The sequence below is a fragment of the Propithecus coquereli genome, unplaced genomic scaffold, assembly GCF_000956105.1.
Source record: "Propithecus coquereli isolate 6110/MARCELLA unplaced genomic scaffold, Pcoq_1.0 Scaffold279, whole genome shotgun sequence".
In the NCBI taxonomy this organism is placed as follows: Eukaryota; Metazoa; Chordata; class Mammalia; order Primates; family Indriidae; genus Propithecus; species Propithecus coquereli.
In genome coordinates this window covers 658,669-678,707 of record NW_012148385.1, presented here as the reverse complement: position 1 = coordinate 678,707, position 20,039 = coordinate 658,669, and the positions used below count along the sequence as shown (strand labels likewise).

The following is a 20,039-nucleotide window of genomic DNA, read 5'->3' as shown; positions in this document are numbered from 1 at the left end:
CTAACAGACCAAAAAGAGTCAACTGGGAACCTGTTTACCAAATAACTTTTTCAAAACCAAGGTAGCTGACAATAACATTTAGCAAAGCTCCTGTCTCCTGACACCCAAGCCCAGCCCAAACAATCCGATAGGTGGGGCAGAGTGGGTTAACATGACCCACTGTGGAAAGTGTTACACAGAAAGTGCTATAAACATAAACATGTGAGGCACAGAAAATCTTTATTGCCACAGGAAGCAAGTGCACTCGTCCCACCTCACCAACAGCTTCAAGAGTCACAAAAACGTAGACTTCGCACAGTAAAGTGTAACACAGACTTGGGCAGAAATGGTCCCTTGGACTAGATTGGCTGTAATACTGAGGTAACCAATTGACCTTGTTCAGTGAAAATACCTCTAACAAAATGAAAAAATCAACTAGTTATAACATCCGATTAATATATATTATTTGCTTTAATGTATAGTAAGTTTAATACATTAGTGTTTACAAAATAAAAACTGTATTCTACTGAAGTTTTTCTTGTGCTTCCCCCTTATCACTAAGCCTGAAAGACTGGAACAGTATGATATGATACTTAAGGAAACTTATTTATGGATTTAGGATGTAATTTGTGGGTCCATGAAAGATGGATAAATATTAGCTGGAAGATTACTGCGTCGTTAAAAATTGTCGCTTATTAAAATCTACAAACTTGAACTGTAAGACACAATTTAAAAAAAAAAAACCACAAAATTTCTCAAAATAGATTAGAATACAGGAAACGTTTCATGAAACTACTGAGATACTAACCAGTGCTATGGCTAATATTAAAAACTGAACAGTCTATTTAAATTGTACTCATACTATTTCTACACACAGTGAACAATACAACCACAATAATCAATCTCAAGCTAGCAACAAAGTTGCAAGGTCCATAAGAAGCTTCTTCAGTGAGCAAAACACTATGTTACAATTAAAACATTTAGGAAGGGAAAAAAGCCTTTTAATAGTATAAAAGTTGTTTACTGGTGTTTCTACTGTAAAGCTCTTCTACAAACCAAAATGAAAAAGCAATTATATATGTGACAGTGATCTGAGACTACAGTGCAGACATTTCATCTAACATTTGGCTGACAAATTTTAGTATAACAGACTATGACTTAATATTTTTTACACAGTTATGATCTAGAGCTGAACTGAAAACAAAAAACACATACTCCATGTCAATACACTCTTCTTGGCAATGTGTCTGGGTTTAGATGAATCTGTAGGATGTAGGTAAATCTGTCAAATATCTTCTCTTAAACCAACAGAAAAAAATGTCTATCGGCAGATGTTGTATTTGTGTTTGTTTGTTTTTTTTTTTTTTTTACCACTGTGGAGTTCAATGTGAAATTCTTGTAAGTTTGCAGGTGTACTGTTAACATTTAAGCACACCCCCACACATACATGTGCACACAGTCCATTAATTAAATAGGGGAAATTAAAAACATACTGTCAAGCTGAATTTTAACAAAGAACTACATTCACAAATCTGAAAGGTGTACAAAAATGAAATTGTAAAGTAAATAATCAATATAGGTGTCAACTAAACTTCCACAGAAATTGCTTGCAAATGTGGAGGCAGCGATTGCCCACATTTGTGGTGGCTGGTTGGGAAGACATTCTCCAGTGAAAGCATCTAGTCTCTCTGACTCCTGTATATAGAGAAGAATTTCTGGATATAAAATGGTACTTAATCTATTACAGCCTTAGTTAACAGGCACCATCTTTATCACGTGTAAGGTTAATTTACCATGTCTTAATCTATTAAACACATTCTGACATAACAATATTTAAGTCAATCAAGGCTCTTACACATTGGTCCACTTGTTTCAAGCTGTATGTCCAAGAAATAGCTTCCTATCTTTGATACCATCTTAAGTAACTATTAATACAATCTGTGTCAACCAGTTAAATTTTCTACTCTATTGCTCATCTTTTTAACTTTCCTCCAGTATTTATTAATTGTGTAAATGTGCACTAATAACCAGATATTACATGAATAAATGCTACACATTTCCTGTTAAAAAAAAATCAGTTTTATCAAATATTAAATCCACAATATTTTCCTTGGTTTAAATTGAGTATTTGCTTTCCATTGTTCCATAGTCATTGCAACCTTGCCAATAACTACATCACTTAAGCTTTCTTTTCTCATAGTTGCAAAGATTCTAAACTCTGATGTATAATATTTATGCTAAATACACAAAGTAGACAAAATTTCAAGTAAAATAAACTGTATCCATGTCTATTGGACCAAAAGGTCTCAACATCTAGATTTTACTTCTATAAATTACACAAATACGTTGTACATTCTTAAATAATGAATGCTTACAATATTAACTTGTAAGCCTTTCACATAAACAACTTACACAGGAATGTGAACGGATCAGTATTTCTGTTACAGATTGCCACACTCTTGATTTTCTTTTGTGGCTGTTGTTTTGTCCTCCTGGTTTCCACAGACTACTACATCAGTCCTTATGCTTTGGCTATGAAATCTGTTTGAGCTGAATGAGGCAACACTGGTTATTAAGGCTTAATTCTATGATGGAGTATTATCCTTAAATCTGATGCCATTTCCAGAGAACAGTGAGAGAATCACAGCTATCTTGAATCTTCAGGCTCTGTTTTGATGACTTTCTTTTCTAAGGTAAAAGCTGAGTGAGGGTAGTCTTTTAAAATCCCAAGGCTCTCTGTATAAAAATGGAAACACAAAGTCTTGATTTTTTTTAAATCAATGGACCACAAAAATCAAACAAAGTCATGAAACAACCTCCCAAACTCCATAGGAAATAGTATCAATTATTCATGATCCTTCCATTCCATATACAATTTTTGTTTACAGAGTTGCAAATAACAGCTCAGATTCTGGATTTAAATTCCAACTCTGCCAATTAGTAGCTGTATACATATCTGGGCAAGTTGCACACCCTCTAAGCCTCAGTGCCTTCATCTATAAAATGGGGATGGTATCTACAATAAAGTGGTATAAAAGTTAAATAATGAAATGTACTAAAACACTTAGCATATAGAGCATATCAATTTTTATTTAATGCTCGGTCCAACATGATAAATATATAAAATAGAGTTTGGTGCAGTGGCTCATGCCTGTAATCCCAGCAACTCAGAGGCTGAGGCAGAGGATAGCTTGAGGCCAGGAGTTTGAGGCCAGCCTAGGAAACATAGGGAGACCCCATCACTAAAAAAAGTTAGCTGGGTGTGGAAGCTACTTGGGAGGCTGAGATGGGAGGATCCCTTGAGGCCAGGAGTTCAAGACCAGCCTGAGCAACATCAACACAGTAAGAACACGTCTCTAAGAAGAAAAAAAAAAAATTTTTTTTTTTTTAAATTAACCGGGTACAGAGTGGCATGTGTCTGTAAACCCAGCTACTCCAGTGGCCGAGGAAAAATATTTAAACATTTAATTATAATGAGGAACTGTTTATCTTGTTATAGAATTCAGTTTACTTCTGAAATATAATTATCATCCCCAAAATGCATGAAAAGTTTAGATTTTGGTGCAAAAGGTTTTCTTAGTATGAGAGCAAACAGGGAGTCCATCAATTTCATACTATGTTATTGCCAGAAAAAGGCAATAACATAACTCAAACCAGCCATCTAACTATTCAGTTTGAACTTCTGTATAAAAGTCACCATTCATGTAATAGCTAATCAAAATAATCTCAACCTTCATGAGTTTTCCCTGTCATTCTTTGGAATACTAAGTTCTCAAAAAAGACTAGCTAGTGTTACGGCAATCTTATCATTTCTAAGGGGAGAAAAACTGATGGTTGAGCACCCCTTATCCAAAATGCTTGGGACCAGAAGTGCTTTGATTTTGGAAATTTTGGAATATTTGCACTGTACTTACTGGTTCAGCATCTCAAATCTGAAAATCTCAGATCCAAACGTTCCAATGAGCATTTCCTTTAAGTGTCATTTCAGTGCTCAAAAAGTTTTGGATTTTGGAGCATTTTGGATTTCAGACTTTCCGATCAGGGAGATTCAAACTGTAGTAACATTGTTAGTAATGACATTTTCTGCTAGGGGAAGGGACAGTGGGAGTAGAAGAATAGAATTTAAAGATGCTTTTCTTTTATTCAAGTGTTACTCTCTAATCACACACCACATTCTCACCTGATGAATGGGACTTTGCCTCACTGGAGTAAAGTCTGCTCAGCTCCCCATCTACCACAAAATGATGGGGTTGTCTGTTCTGTAAATTAGGCATTCGGAGATTCAAAGGTCTTTCTCCTAATGAAAAGAGGAAAAGAAAAAGAAATAGGAATAATATTAAAAACACATCATGCTTTTTCTTAAAAATAAGTTTTCACAAACTGCCTGAACGCTCCTTAGGAAAGGAGTGAGGAAAGTCAGTAGGCACTGAAGAATTTACATAATAGTTGGAAAAAAACGTTTTTAATAATTATTTAGGGGGAAAATGGCCAATTATTTCATACTAGTCCCAAGGTTTACAATTCTGCCAGGACATCTTTAAGAGCTAAACATGAATTAAACAAAAGACTGAGAATTCCAGTGAGCATTCCAATTTTGGCATATAATATATCTCCTTTATAAGGTATTTTCTTACTAGTGCAACCATTTTACCAAGGCATATCAGTAATCACACAATAAAAAATACTAGAGAAACAGAGATGACTTTAAGCCAATTACAGATTAAAAAAACAAACTACAGCAAAAAAACAGAATTAGCACAGATATGGTTAAAAATTCCTTATATACCAAGTGATAGTCTATCATAAACTGAAATCTATCACATTAGCAAATTGTCACCCCACACTGAATTATCCTGGTGTCACAAATTAGAGTAATAAAATCTTTCATAATTGCCTTTGCTTCTTAACTGTTCAGGATAATTGGAGAAGTTAAATGAGACCTCAGCTAAAAAGTTTCTGTCATATTTTAAAAAGGAAGAACTTTCTTCTCCTCCAGTACTCTGATCTCCTGGCACATGTAATATTTTATTCCATGGATGGAGAATGCCTGTTAAGATGATATTCTTACTTAGAAATCTTATTTTTTTGACAATAGTAACTACTCTTTAGAAGTGTTTTTTAAATATATATATTTATATATATAAAAAGCCACAATATATAAAAGGCACTAAAAAATTATTTTTCTTCTAACACTTATTACTATTTGAAACTAGAGGATATATTTAGATACTGTATGTACATCTCCCTCTATAAGCTCCAAGGGAACACGGTCTTGTCTTGCTCACTGTTGCATCTTCAGTGCCTATGGGTGTGCCTGGCACACAGCAAACACTAAAAAAAAAAAAAAAATCTGTCGAATGAGTAAATAACAATGACTTGGGATTTTCTTCATGTGAGAACATGAAATGAAATAATTTTTTGAATGGTAAAAATACTTATGAATCACTTAGCTTTCTAAAGCTAAGAGTTATACACTGTCATAATACTTTTGAAGCAGTTACCATATTCTCCTAACAACCAAATGTTATAAATTTCACAGACAAATCTGTTTTTGAAGTCTAAAAAAAATGAAGTTTTGATCATTTTAAAAAGGATAAACATCTCCCATGGAATCTGCTTATTTGGGAAAAATGATCTGTACTGTTTACATTTCCCAATCTCACTCACCCTTCACAAAATAATACATCAATCACATGGGCAACTATTGTTTAGAAATAATAAAGTTTAAAAGATAAACACATTAAAATTTGCAGGATAAATTCTTTCCTTTTTAGAAAAAGGGACAATTTAAAAATTAATTTTGATAAAGAATTTATAAAATAATCTTAACAAAATAACATGATTTAAAACTCAGCCATTATTTTCAGTTTCACTTGAAGTGTACACAGCAGTGGCTCTAAAAGCACAGGACACTCTAAAGACATACCTTGTCCATCTGAGTTATCGGAAGTCAAGCCATTAGGACTGTGCTCTTCTGAGCTCTGCCTGTAAAGTCCTGCAGACAGTCTTCTCTCGGCATGCTGTAGTCTCTCATAGCCAGCTTGGGTGCAGAGGAACTCCATCTGCTTTGCCATCACCTTTTCAGGCTGCTAGTAAGGAAAGCAAAAATAAAATCAGTAACTAAAACATTCTAGATTTTTTAATGGTTTAAAGATGCCAATTTCAGACTCCAGCAAATATATTTAGTATTCATCAAAATTAGTTCACACTTCGTGTGGTATACACGTTCCATAAATATGCATAGATGTCTGTATCATCATGTTAAAACATAAAATGCTGGATTTTGTACAAAAGAGAAAAGGTTTCTTCTCAATTCCATAAAGAGAATTTCATTTCAGCTTAAAAGCAACATAACCTTAGCTTTGTTTTCCAAGGTACTGAGTCCTTTAAAGGATTTTTAAAAAAAGAAACCTAAGAGCAACAGCAACATCTGCTATAAACTGCTTCTAACACAGAGGGTGAAATCTTAGCATTTTTATTTTAGGGTTTGGCACTACACAGACTCTGATATGATGACAGTATGTTTGGGGGAGAAAAGGTGTAAAACGGCTGTCTAGAAGAACAAGACAAACACACCTCCCACTAAAATTAAATAATGCAAATTATGCAGAAAAACATCAGTGCCAACCTTCATCACAGAATGAAATTGCAATATATCCCAACCAATCATAAAAAGGGGTGTTTTAAGATGTACAATTAGTGAGCTGACATATAAATTTATCTCTACATGTGTTTCATAAGTTACTTCTCTATGCACTACTCTAAATTATTTACATGTGATTTTCAAAGCAGTGTATTTGTGATATTTTGCCAAGGAGGTAATAGTCAAAATGCACATATATGAATCACTACCATGCCATATAAAAGAGTAGTACAAGAAATCTTCTATATAAAACTAGTTACAAAAAGTCCTGATTCACAATATTATTAAAAAAACAATAGGTGGATTCTTACCATTAAGTATCCCACTTACTACTTTTTTCAATGTTTTTTGAAAATAAATAAATAAAGATAAATAAATAGGTACAATATCTAATTCACAGAATAAATAGGACAAACACTTATACTATTTTTCTGAATGCATGTAAACCAGATCAAAATTAACCAAAACTTCACTTCATCTAAATTTGTTACTAATTAATTGAAAAAATTTCAATAAGCATTTCTCAGGAGAAAAATGTATTTTTCATCCTATCAGAAAAAACAAAACTTGGCAGTACTAAATGTGACCAAAAGCAAGTTACTAGGAAGAAGCTCAACAGGAATAAAAACTTATAGTGCTTTCTAAAAGGTGATGTTTGCAGAAAGACCTTTTTTTTTTTTGAGACAGAGTCTCACTCTTTTGCCCGGGCTAGAGTGAGTACCATGGCGTCAGCCTAGCTCACAGCAACCTCAAACTCCTGGGCTCAAGGGATCCTTCTGCCTCAGCCTCCCAAGTAGCTGGGACTACAGGCATGAGCCACCATGCCTGGCTAATTTTTTCTATATATTTTTAGTTGGCCGATTAATTTCTTTCTAATTTTTAGTAGAGACGGGGTCTCGCTCTTGCTCAAGCTGGTCTCGAACTCCTGAGCTCAAACAATCCGCCCGCCTCGGCCTCCCAGAGAGCTAGGATTACAGGCGTGAGCCACCGCACCCGGCCCAGAAAGAACTTTTTAAAATATTAATTTCGGTGTATATACACAATTAAATAACTTAATGGCAAAAGCACCTAACACCACACACTAATTTAACAATATTTCAATATCTATGAACTTTAATGATTTAACGATTACAACATTGACTATTAATATTTTAATGAAAACTCGTACTGTTTTTCTGAGTTGTATTGCACATAGCCATATCCGACATGGCTGGTTTTCCTGATATCAAATTGCTTCTTTTAAGTTTTCTTGACAATCTGTTTCAGTTCCTACAAAACTACAAAGAATAAATAAGCAGCACTGTATCAGATTCTGTTCATAAACCAAATCAATCAAGTTGTTACTGCTATCTTGTTGATACAGCTGTGGATCAGATAATGTCGTAAAAACAACCAGAAATAAATTCAGTTCTCAGACACTTAAAACCAAAGCTAGCTGAAGCAGTCATTTATTTTTTAACCTACAGACACTATTATGAAATATTAACTGATAGTTACCTGTGAAGTAAGAGCTGCGAGTTCTTCACTCTTAGCTCTAGCCTGCTGGAAAAGCGTTTGCACGGAGTCCTGGAAATCTGGAAACCCATCCTGTCGGTCAAAGAATAAATCGTATATATTTAGAGTTTATACAAATAATAAAATAACCATATTATCAGAAATTCAGAAAATAAGGCAAAAAACCCACCTTAATCCCATTACCTGAATAATCATGATTAAGATTTTAATCCAGAAAATGAGAATAGGAAAACCTACCTGTTAATATTAAGGCTGGTTCTGATGATCAAATGAGAGAAAGCAAATGAAATAATGCCTTTACCATGTAATAACTACTATATAAGTATATCAATATATACTAAATTCTTTATTAAATAGGGTCTATTTGGGGGCACTGTATTCCTGGACAATACCTCAACTTCAATTATTTCCATTTTATACTTTAAATACATGTATCCCACTGCTACTTTTTTCAGTGTTTTTTTCTTTGTCTGCTTATTGCTCCACATGAACTTTATATCACTACAAAACGTCATTATAGCATGGTTTTAGTAATTTCAGTGAAAGCTACTAAAATAATCATTAACAATTAAATTCCAAAACATGTATTTCCTTCCTTGTTTGATAAACTCTATGTTTGTAGCAGAGGGTGAATCATTAAAAACCAAAGTTCTTAAAATACACAGTAAAAAAGATATAATAATGTAATAATGACAAAATATTTTACCTTGTTTGAGATAAAAATAGTGGTTCAAAACTTTTCCCAGAAAAATTTATTTCTCCACTGCAGCTATGTTTTCAAGTATTTTATCTACCAAAATTCATTTCCTAAGTAATAATTAATTTGCTATTTTTAAAATTCAAAGTCATTAAATAATAGGAGTCAAGAGCAAATAAGCTTCACATCTCGAGATAGTCTTATATAGCTTTATGGTAGGCCAACATACAAAGCAGCACTTTTAAAGTATTGAAAATAGCTACTCTTCTAGGTCTCTACATCGGCTTATAGGAATAATCATTAAGTGAGCTAGAATAAGATATATGAAAAGAGTACTTTTTCTTAGTCATTCCATTTCTCTTCTAAGAATTTATTTAGACCTAAAATGCAATCTTCTCTTTAGTATACCCTCCTTTAAGTTCTAAAGTGCAATGAGGTATGCCAGTAGAAGACTTAGAGCAACAAGGACAATAAGAGCAACCTACAATGCGCGAGCCTCTAGGTTCTACGTTTTATGCACATTATCTCATTTAATCTTCGCCACAAACAACACGAGATTGCCCTCATTTTATAGTTTACAGACACTGGCTTCGAAGCCTATGTTCAATCCATAAATTCCTAGAGTTAACACCTTTATGAAACTCACAATAAATCTAGGCATTTCTCCTACAGCTGTTTTTCATAAGCTGAAATGGCTTTAGCTCTGTGACTTGCACTGAGTTCAAAACCCAATTCTCCTTATTTGCTGTGATATTGGGCAGATTATTTCATCTCTCTGTGTCTGTTTCCTCATCTATAAAATGAGGATAACAACTGTTCCTGGCTAACTTATAGAATCATTTTAAGGAAGCAAAAATTTCATGAAAAGTACTTAGGACAGTGCATCGCACAAAGGAATTAATAAATGTGTGTAACTGGTATTTATTAAGTTCATCCAAAAAGCCACCAGATTTAATCAGAGTAGAGCAGATTATATGCTGTAAGAAAGTGACTTACTATATCTCTATGATACAGGGAGAAAATTTTATGGATATTTACATAGTGTGGACATCTTAGAAAATGAGGAACTAGACATAACCAACCATACGATACTGACTCTATTGACAGGGAACTGTCTAGTGGAAAGAACATTGGAAATCTAGAAACACATATTTCAATGTTCAACAAAAATGTCTTGTCCACCTAGCTGGTTCCTATACTGTATTCAATATGGGGATACAGTGGCAAACAAGATAGGCATGGCTCCTGCCCTCCTTAAAAATACAGTCTAGAGAGGGAAACGGACGGAGAGGCAGAGCACAGCAGAGGGCCCTGTGGCAGAGAAGGCTTCCCAGAGAGCTGTCGAGGCTGAGGCTTGAAGGAAAGGCGTTCTCTAGGAAGGCAAAAGAAGAGGATACACTGTAAAAGCTGGAAGTACCTAATATAGGGAATATACTGAGAAAGAGTGGTGAGAGAACAAGTTGGAAACACAAGACCAGAAGCTGTGAGGCCTTGTAAACTATGTTAAGAATTTTAGATTTTATCTGAAAACACAAAGAGAAACCACTGAAGGTCTTAGAAAAGAGACTGCTCAGATCTGCATTTTAGAAAGCCCAATCTTAATGCCATGGCGTGTGTGCAGGGGGGTCCAGGATGGTAGCAGGGCGACTGGTTAGAGGGCTGTGGTGAAGACACAGAACAGTGGCCCAGCCCCGGGCAGTGGTAGATGTGACACAGAAATAAGGCAACTGGGAGTCTGGCGGTGACATTCACTAGAATAAGGAACTCATGACCAGAAGGTTTGGGAGGGGCCAGAGAGACGATGAATTCAGTTGGGGACATGTTGAGCTCATCTGCCAGTGAGATCTCCCTGTAGATAAGCCAGGTAAATAGGGGCCCTGAATTTGGACTTGGGGTGAAATCAGGGCTGGAGACTCAGATTAGAGAGTCATCAGCACCCAATCAGGATCCCCAGGAGCCCCAATATCTCAGTACTGCTTGTGAAGGAGCTTGAAGGAGGAGAAAGGAATGATCTACTATTTTCATGTTAGGAACCAGATGAGAAACCTCAGGCAAGAAAGTTAACCTCACTGTTTCCAGCGTTCCAAGTGTTTCAATGGGGATTACATCACCTGCTTTGTCTGCCCAGTGGAGATTTCTGGGGATTAAATGAAGTAACACAAATTGGTACATCTTGGGAAAGTACACATTGCCATACAAATACATGGTGGCACTACTGTCAGGATTATTCAGCCAGGCGGATGGACACTGAAAAGCTGGAAGGGGGAACTTCTACCTCTGCATATGAGTTTATGAAAAATGGACACTGTTCCATCATTAATAAAGAGAAATAAAAGCCTATAATAAGTAATAAATAACAATATCCAAAAAAACCAGTGATCTCCCTGCAACTGAGTACATTAGTCATTTTCTCCCACAGTCTTGACAGTTCACTGTGGATGGGAAAACTACAGGACTGAGTAGCTATTACTGCATGTCATACAAAGTAGGTTTAAGGTATCCAAAATATACAACTTAGAAAAAAAAGGAAGAATATTCCAAAGAAAGTTATCTCTTTCACATTATGTTTGGTACAGAACTTTTGTTTCCCAGGCTCCAGCTGCACCGTGCTGTGAGCAATCTATCTCCACGTCATACTTTTGGTGGCTGCCATTAATCACAGTGTTCCCGTGCTGACGAGACTCTGGGTCTGAGCACTGAGAAAATAAAAGATAGAAGGCGGGATGCTGTTCATGACCTAAATTACTCTCATCCCATTGGTCTCCACCCCCATTCCTCCTCATCCTTCCTGCCAAACGCTAGCAAGCTGCTTTAAAGCGACTGCTTAGCCCTCTCTAAATGACTTGCTACAGCAGATGTTCTCAGCCCCACATGTGCATTTTCCTTTTCTCTACTCACACTTTCTGTATGAATAGCATATTGTAATGCTTCTGTTTTTCTGATCCAGAGGGGGAAGAGTCTACACCAAATTAGACCAGCCTTCCTTTCAACAAGCTTAGTAACAGCGTAGGTGGCTATTCTGATCCCCACCCCCCAACTGCTAGCAGATGTTTCCTCCAGGTCTTTCTCTTCAAGCCCAATTCTCTGACTTCCTGGGCTCTATTAACAAACCTCAATTCTTTTATCCAGTTATCTCTGTTTTGCACCCTGACACCTACAGGGTCAAGAATGCTGTCACCTCCCATCTCTGCCCAGTCTCCAGTAATTTCAGTGAATGAAGAAAACATAGATGAGATATGAGCACTCATAGTGCCTTTAGTCAGCTGCCACCACCAGCCCTGAGACTGGCAGCTTTACATACCCTTCCTCCCTTCTAAGATGTTACTTACAACACTGGAGTTAATGACAGAGTTTCTTCCTCAAAATCAATGTGTTCTTAATGAAAAAGAAAAGATATCAACTGAATCCACTTTTAACTGACATTTTAAAAAATTTAGAGGACAAGAGAGCAGGGACTTTGGTCTTGATTTTTCATCTCCCTGAACCAGCTGTCAAGCCATCTGAAATCTATCTGTCATAGGGAGGGCATAGGAAATCAACTAATTTTTCTTGATTTACTGTTTATTTTTCAATACACTGTTTTTACTCATTCTAAACAATCAGCATATCAAATGGTAATCTCTTATAAATATTTTGTAATTTACATTGTTAAATTTTGTACCCCAAAATTATTGTTTACTAGAATAAACTTCCTTAGATTAGAACACAGCAACTGCTGCTATCCACCCTTTTCAAAGACTACCAGTTTTGTGCACATTTTGCCCTTCAAACCATCCTAGCAGGAGGACAGATATAACACCAATCATGTTTTTCACACTTAAGGTGCTTTGCGAATGTTCAATACCACCTGGGAAGGTGGTATCGCTTCGATGCTTAGGAGTCAGATCCAGATTGGAAGCCGTGCCTCTGCCACTGGAACCTTTGTGGGGTCTCTCCTTGGCTGTAAAATGGAAATCATAAAGCCTCCATATAGGCCAAGCAAGACCATTTGTGAGAATGAATTCCAAATGCCTAGCAGGGACTGATGCATAATGGAGTCAATAAAAAGTAGTTATTTTCCCAGGCCTAGAAGATTTGAGAATTCTGATGAAAATGAACAGTAAGAATAAATATAATCCATTTTCATTTCAGCTAAGTGGATTCACACAGATGGTTGTATTCCAGGTGGACAAGCTATTCATCCAGTCTGGGCAAAAGAAATACTCCCAAACCTCACTTACTAACACATGGAGTTGAAGAGGTGCCTTCCTTAGAGGTTTCATTCCAAATGATGGGTTCCCTAAGGCCAACCCAAGCTAGCAGTCTTTTTCTCTGTGTCTATCTCATATATTCTAGAAATTAAAGAAATAAAGTTCAAAATTTCTATGTTTTTTAATGTTTAGCATACCCTGTAAGAAGGAACATTATTTAAGGACAATAGATTATCTTAAGTACTTCCATGCAATGGGTATACTGGTATTTCTTTTAAAAAATCAAATAACTAATTAACTATCCTTTAAGAGGGAACTACTACATAATAAGAGCTTTGCAGGTAGAAAAAACTGGACAAATATTTTAAAATTTCATTCTGCCCAAACCTTCATGTACAGGTCAGGAAAACATGGCATTTAGCAGCAAGAAAAGATCTTACTGAGCTTGAAGAAAGCCCTGCTTTTATTAGTACACCCTAATGCACTGATAATGGCAGGCAAGAAAATGTTTCTCTTTACCTTAAATGTCAAATTATTTTGATGTCATTTTTATTTTATCTATTGGACATTACATTTCCTCTGTTCATTATAAAAATTATCTTTTCAAGATGGAAAAAAGTCAGCAACTTGGCATGTATGCTTATTGGTTATCATAAAGGATTTTGGAAAACTAAAGATGAAAAGAAAAAGAAAATACTGTTTCATTAATTTGGGCCTTGTAATCAGGAATCTGTCATACTTTACAATGGGCTAAACTTAAGCTTATCCATGCATTATTTTCTAAAAATCTTATTAGTTTTATTTATGAGATCCTTTGTGTCAGTCACATTCTCCAGACAAACTGGTCTACTTACTGTTCTCTAAACATGCCTAGTATTTTCTTACCTCTGTGTCTTTGCCCATGTTAGTCTATTTTTATAATGCCACACACAGCTCTCACCTGCATCCCTATATTCTGAAATTCTACCCTTCTTTTAAAAACTCATCTTAAGGCCGGGCGCGGTGGCTCACGCCTGTAATCCTAGCTCTCTGGGAGGCCGAGGCGGGTGGATTGTTTGAGCTCAGGAGTTCGAGACCAGCCTGAGCAAGAGCGAGACGCCGCCTCTACTAAAAATAGAAAGAAATTAATTGGACAATTAAAAATATATAGAAAAAATTAGCCAGGCATGGTGGCGCATGCCTGTAGTCCCAGCTACTCGGGAGGCTGAGACAGAAGGATTGCTTGAGCCCAGGAGTTTGAGGTTGCTGTGAGCTAGGCTGATGCCACGGCACTCTAGCCCGGGCAACACAGTGAGACTCTGTCTCAAAAAAAAAAAAAAAAAAAAAAAAAAAAACCCATCTTAAATGATATCTCCACAATATAGCCTCCCCTAATTTCTTCTCATGTCAGAAATTCTCTCTCTCCCCAGTGGCAACATAGAAGATAGACATGAACAAAGCACTAGTACCTGGTGAAGAGTTTTAAGGGAGTAGTAACCCTATGCAGCAGCCAATACTAACCACCTCAGTATCAGCTTTAAAAAAAACAGCTCCAGTATCTCAAATCTGACTCGGAGTACAACACAACAGAATTCAGACAAAGATTTATACCAATACTATATATTTTACAAAGGATTACACTATCTACATGCATATGTATACACACACACACACACACACACACACACACACACAATTTGAAGAAACCTGCAATGTATAAGTGCTTAAAAAAAAAGAAAAACCTAAGCAAAAACAAAACAAAATTAAAAACATACAAACCAAGAACAAAAAAAGTGAACTGCTATCCTAAATTCAAAGCTATAGTCTCTACTTATTTCTAGGAAACAAAATCAAGAGTTGAGTGTCCCTAAAAGCATTCAAAGAAATTTGGGGCTGATTAGGTCATTTGTCTTATTTGGGAAGGGTTGGAATAGTTATTCACAGGAAAAAGAAACACTGATTATCTTAATCCCGAATCCAGAATGGTTCAAAGTGACTTTGTGAATGCTAGTAAAGCAAGAAAATAATCATGTAGAATTATAATTCAATTATCTCTTTTGGAATATATTTAAAGAAACAGAAGGGTCCCATCTACTGTTATAACCCTCCACTCTAAGCTTCAAATAAGAAACTCAAACACTGTAACTGAATACAAGAAAAAATTTGCTTAAATTTCAGATCAGGGCCATTGAGAGGGTCAGAAAGACTTACCAATACAGCCTAATGAGAAACAACTACAGCTCAAACAGTCTATGAGATTCACAATCACAAATTTCAATGTTCAATAGTAATCTCTCAAGCTATACAAAACAGACAAGGGGGGATTAAATGTGAGAGCAGCCCGAATCATGGTCACACTGAGGGCTAATGGTGAAAAAGAGATGCAGTATTATTACTAGCCTAGCAGCTGACCTCTTTTCCTGGTCACAGGGTAGGTTTTGTACCTTCTTTCCTTTAAATCCTCCAATGGCACATGCCTTCTTAACAGTCTCTATGTTTACCTGCCTTCCCTTTCAATGGCAGTGAATCACTGACTGTGGATTTAGTCAGTCACTAACTAAACCCATAAGGATCCTCTGTTAGCTGGGGGTGCAATAGGATAAAACCATCTCACTAGTTAGACCTCCATGGAAAAACTGTCTGCCATGAAACTTAGGAACTGAGCAAAGGAAGCTTCATCTGTGTTTACAGTTGCTCCCCATTGCTCAGATCGCTGCCTGAGCTCCAACTACCCTCCCACCCCTGTGGAAAAATTGTCTTCCATGAAACTGCTCCCTGATGCCAAAAAGGTTGGGGACCGCTGAGTTAGACCATCTTTCACTGTAGCCTTTTATATAATTTTAACAAATTTTCTGACTGGTACCTGAGGCTAACCATCTTAAACATTACTCAGAGCTAACAGTGAGGTAGATTACAACTATAAGCACAATTTTTAAAAAACATGCCCTTTCTTAGACAAAATACTTTTGAGAACCACTGCTTTAGGATAAAGCATTCGTAAGTTAAAGATGCTTATTCACAGCCATTCATTATTTCATCCAACACATTTCATTAAGTGCCTATTAAGTAGAAGGCACTGTTATAAACTCTGAGTATACAGTAGTAGATACATAGATAAGAGCCTTATTCTTAACTCATGGGGTAGACTGATAATAAATTTAAAACAAACATATAATAGTTTTGAGTAGCAGTAAGTGCTATGAAAACAGAACAAACCAGGAGAACAAGCCTGAGTGTGATCATAGGGTGAAGGTGCCCCTTTAGAAAGGGAGGTAGGGAAGTTGGGAAACTCAGCTGAGACCTGAAGCCATCTAGAAATGTATAAGTCTAGGTAGGGGGAACAGTGAGTGCTGAGGGGCAAGTGAGTTTGGTATGTTCCAGGGACAGAAAGTTGGCCAATGTAGGCGGAACACAGTAAAAACGGGGAGTGTGGTAGCAGACGAAGCAGGAGATGCAAGCTGGACTCAGGTCACGTAGGGTCAGGAAAAGGCTTAGAGTTTATTCGAGATACAGTAGAAAGCCACTGGAAATATTTAAGCAAGAAAGGGATTTAGGTTTTTACAGCATAACTCTGGCTTAGGTATGAGTAAAGGATATTGCCATACAAATAGATACTTAGTAAGCATAATTTGATGATGAAAATGTAGGGTAGTCAAGCAGAACATACTTGCTTTAACTTGAAATTAAATAATGGGATAGCTAAGAGAACACTGACCCCCATCCCCTGCCTAAGAGAAAAAGGAAGAATGGAAGGAGTTGACTGACTTCAGATTTCCACTCTGCTGCAGACTGGACTTCTAAAAAAATATTGAATACAAGTTAAGGAGCCATTCAGAAGTAGTTCTGAAACCATTCTACGGTTCTGAAAGCCCTAAGTACATTTTCTTGCTCAACTCCCACCTTAGCACTTCCATGTCTAAAATCAGAAGAACATCCTCAATCACGATCCTTTAAAGGAGGTTTTAGTTATAGTAAAGTCTCTAACTTACAGCTACTAAATTGTCATTTCCCTCATATAGTTAATATAAAGAAACTAAAAGTCCTCTGCGTGTATTTGATAAGATGACTAATGATGTAAATAAGATTATAAAAGGAACAGTTTATCCAGTAAAGAGTTTTAAATCTGTAAGAAACACCAATCTGCAAATCAACCTTTGATAAATTGGACATCAATCTACTCACCACAGGTTCCTTTTAAGAATTTCTTTGCTTGGCTAACTCAATTTATCACAGATTCTGTACTTCAAAGTAACAAAATTCTATATTGTTTTTAAGATTCTACAATTCATATTTTACTAGTTTATGAGACTATTTTTTTTTGTCTGAACTAGTAATATTTTTCTTTATTTTTAATGATCTTCAAACAGAAGCAGACATTCTTAGCATAAGAAAATGTAGTACATAATCATACCTCCACTTTAATTCTCTTTGGGGATAATTCATCTCTTTCTCCACATTTTGATCTAAAGGGAAGGGGAGAAAGAGAAAAACTTGAGAAAGGAACAAATTTTATTCCAAAGGCATCTCAATCAATAACCTTCCACCAAAAACAGATAGCCCTGAAACCAACACCAGAAATGACATATTCATAATGAACATTAAAATAGTGAAAAAGAGATTTTTCATCATTTCCAAATTAATATTAGGGCAATATGTAGATACAATTACACATTTTAAAAGGCTACTACCTAAGAACTCCCCACACAGATAGCACTCAATAAATATTTAATAATTATGACATAATGAAAATGAAAAAAAATCAGGGAGAATATCCCTTTACGGGTCAGTAGGAATAACTGATAAAATGACTAAAATGATCACTGAAGATGAATGCTTAAGGATACATGAGATTAAAATGAATTTTGTCTATCAAAACTACAGATGCATTTACCTTGAACCCAGAAATTTCTCTACTGGGAATCTATCCCAGAGGTACCTACACATACATAAAATGGCACTCCATCAATTCTAAGGCACATAATTATTTCATGTACCACTATGAAATACTACTGCCAACTAACTAGGACAAGCCGTCAACTCTAAGTTACACATGTCAATATAAAAGATGTTAAAATGTGAAAAAAGTACCTCTCGGAATCAACAAAATATGATATGTATGATGTTATTTATTGTGTTATTATTTACAATGACAAAAGACTAGAAACAATTCAAGTATCCATTTACAGGGGACTGAACCAAATACATCAGGTATATCCACACAAATCAATACTATGTAGCTGTAAAAAATGACAAGGAAGATGTGTATGTACTAATATAGAAAGCTCTCCAAAATATGTTAAGTAAAATAAAAGCAAAATATAGAAAAATGTCAACGTATGTACCTTTTGTTTTTTGAAACAAAGGTGAAAATGAAAGTATATGTTTGTATTTGTTTGCATAAACATAAACACACACAGGAAGGATAAAAAAGAAACTATTAAAGCTACCTCTAATGGGGAGGGGAACAGGGTAAAAGAGGCAGGAATGGGAATGTAACTTTTTTGTATTATCTTTTTACACAGTTTTGACTTCTAAATTATGTAAAAGTGTCAATATATTTTTAAATAGATTTAACTTAAAAAATATATAAATGTAAATACTAGAAGAAACAGCTAAATTTGTTGAAGGCAGGTGCCTCTGGGGCATGGAACTGAGAAGGGGGAATGGAGAAGTAGGGAGGGGGCAGAACATAGTAACTGCTGAGTTTTATCATAAGCCTTATGTACTATATGACTTCTTAAATCACGGACATGTACTATTTTTTTTTTTTTTTTTGAGACAGAGTCTCACTGTGTTGCCTGGGCTAGAGTGCCGTGGCATCATCCTAGCTCACAGCAACCTCAAACTCCCGGGCTCGAGCAATCCTCCTGCCTCAGCCTCCCGAGTAGCTGGGTCTACAGGCATGCGCCACCATGCCCGGCTAATTTTTTTTCTATATATTTTTAGATGTCCAATTAATTTCTTTCTAATTTTAGTAGAGACGGGGTCTCGCTCTTGCTCAGGCTGGTCTCGAACTCCTGACCTTGAGCAATCCACCCGCCTCGGCCTCCCAGATTACAGGCGTGAGCCACCGCGCCTGGCCGGGTTTTTTTTTAAGTTAGCAATTAGTCTCATAGTTTTTACCTTGGGTGCCTTGCACAGTAATAACCTTCCCACCCTAATAATACATAACTGTTCTCTTATAATTTATTCTAATAGTTTTACTTTTTCCACTTGAGTATTTAATCCATCTAGAATGTGTTACCATTTACTGCAAAGTCAATTAGCAAAAAACAAAAAGAATGTATTATGGTATATGGTGTGATATAGATACCAAAGCACTACGTGTCCAATGTGAGGCTATATTAGAAATATACCTGTACCCCCCAGGAGAATGCAAGGAAAACGACCTATCTTGAATCTTAGTACTGACTAGGAGAGAATGAAAGATACTTTCCTGAGATTCCATAACCCCAAATCGGCCTCACATAGATCTTTAGCCCTAATTCACACTAAGTGGGCTGAGAATTTATTTTCACAGGGTCCCAAATTGTAGTAGTGTCCCCAGATGCCTGGTAGAAGCAAAAGCAAATAACCTCTAGGAGAATCCACTTTCTTCCCAAGCCTCTAAAAATTCCCACAGTTAAAGTTCCAAGAAATATGAATTCACAGAGAGAAGTCATAGAACATCCAAAGAAACAAGATATCAAAAGTGAAAATTAGTAGGAACAACAGACAACAGAATCAGATCCTCAAAGATTTTATTTAAAGAAATAAAAGGAGCTGAACATATGATTAAAAAGCAATACAGTAAAAATGACCAGGAAAAATTGAGAACAGGAGAGGAGAAAGAAACTGGGGCAGAAACAAACAGAAGCTTTAAAAGCCACATAATAAATAACAGAATAACCACTAATTTCTAAATAGCAATGAAAGCCAAAAAAATGATATCTTCAACTACTCAGGGAAAATCACTAACAATATAGAATTTAATACCCCAAAAATAATTAAGAATGAGGACAAAATAAAGATATGTTCTAGTAGCATGGGGAAGGAC

At 36.0% G+C, this 20,039-nt stretch overlaps 1 protein-coding gene across 3 annotated transcripts in view; it reads right to left on the bottom strand.

Moving 5' to 3' along the window:
- Positions 1-200: 200 nt before the first annotated feature.
- The window catches only part of NAB1 (NGFI-A binding protein 1 (EGR1 binding protein 1)), a 43,486-nt gene continuing 23,647 nt past the window's right edge, over positions 201-20,039 (bottom strand). For 2 of the 3 annotated variants that reach the window (XM_012647935.1, XM_012647932.1), the window contains exons 4-8: positions 17,415-17,466; positions 8,120-8,209; positions 5,906-6,068; positions 4,160-4,276; positions 201-2,715 (exon numbers count right to left, since the gene is read on the bottom strand). In XM_012647935.1, the coding sequence (XP_012503389.1) occupies positions 2,627-2,715; positions 4,160-4,276; positions 5,906-6,068; positions 8,120-8,209; positions 17,415-17,466 (511 nt within the window). In that variant the 3' untranslated portion in view covers positions 201-2,626. The remainder of the gene's footprint in view (positions 2,716-4,159; positions 4,277-5,905; positions 6,069-8,119; positions 8,210-17,414; positions 17,467-20,039) is intronic. The other variant, XM_012647933.1, reaches the window with a different exon arrangement.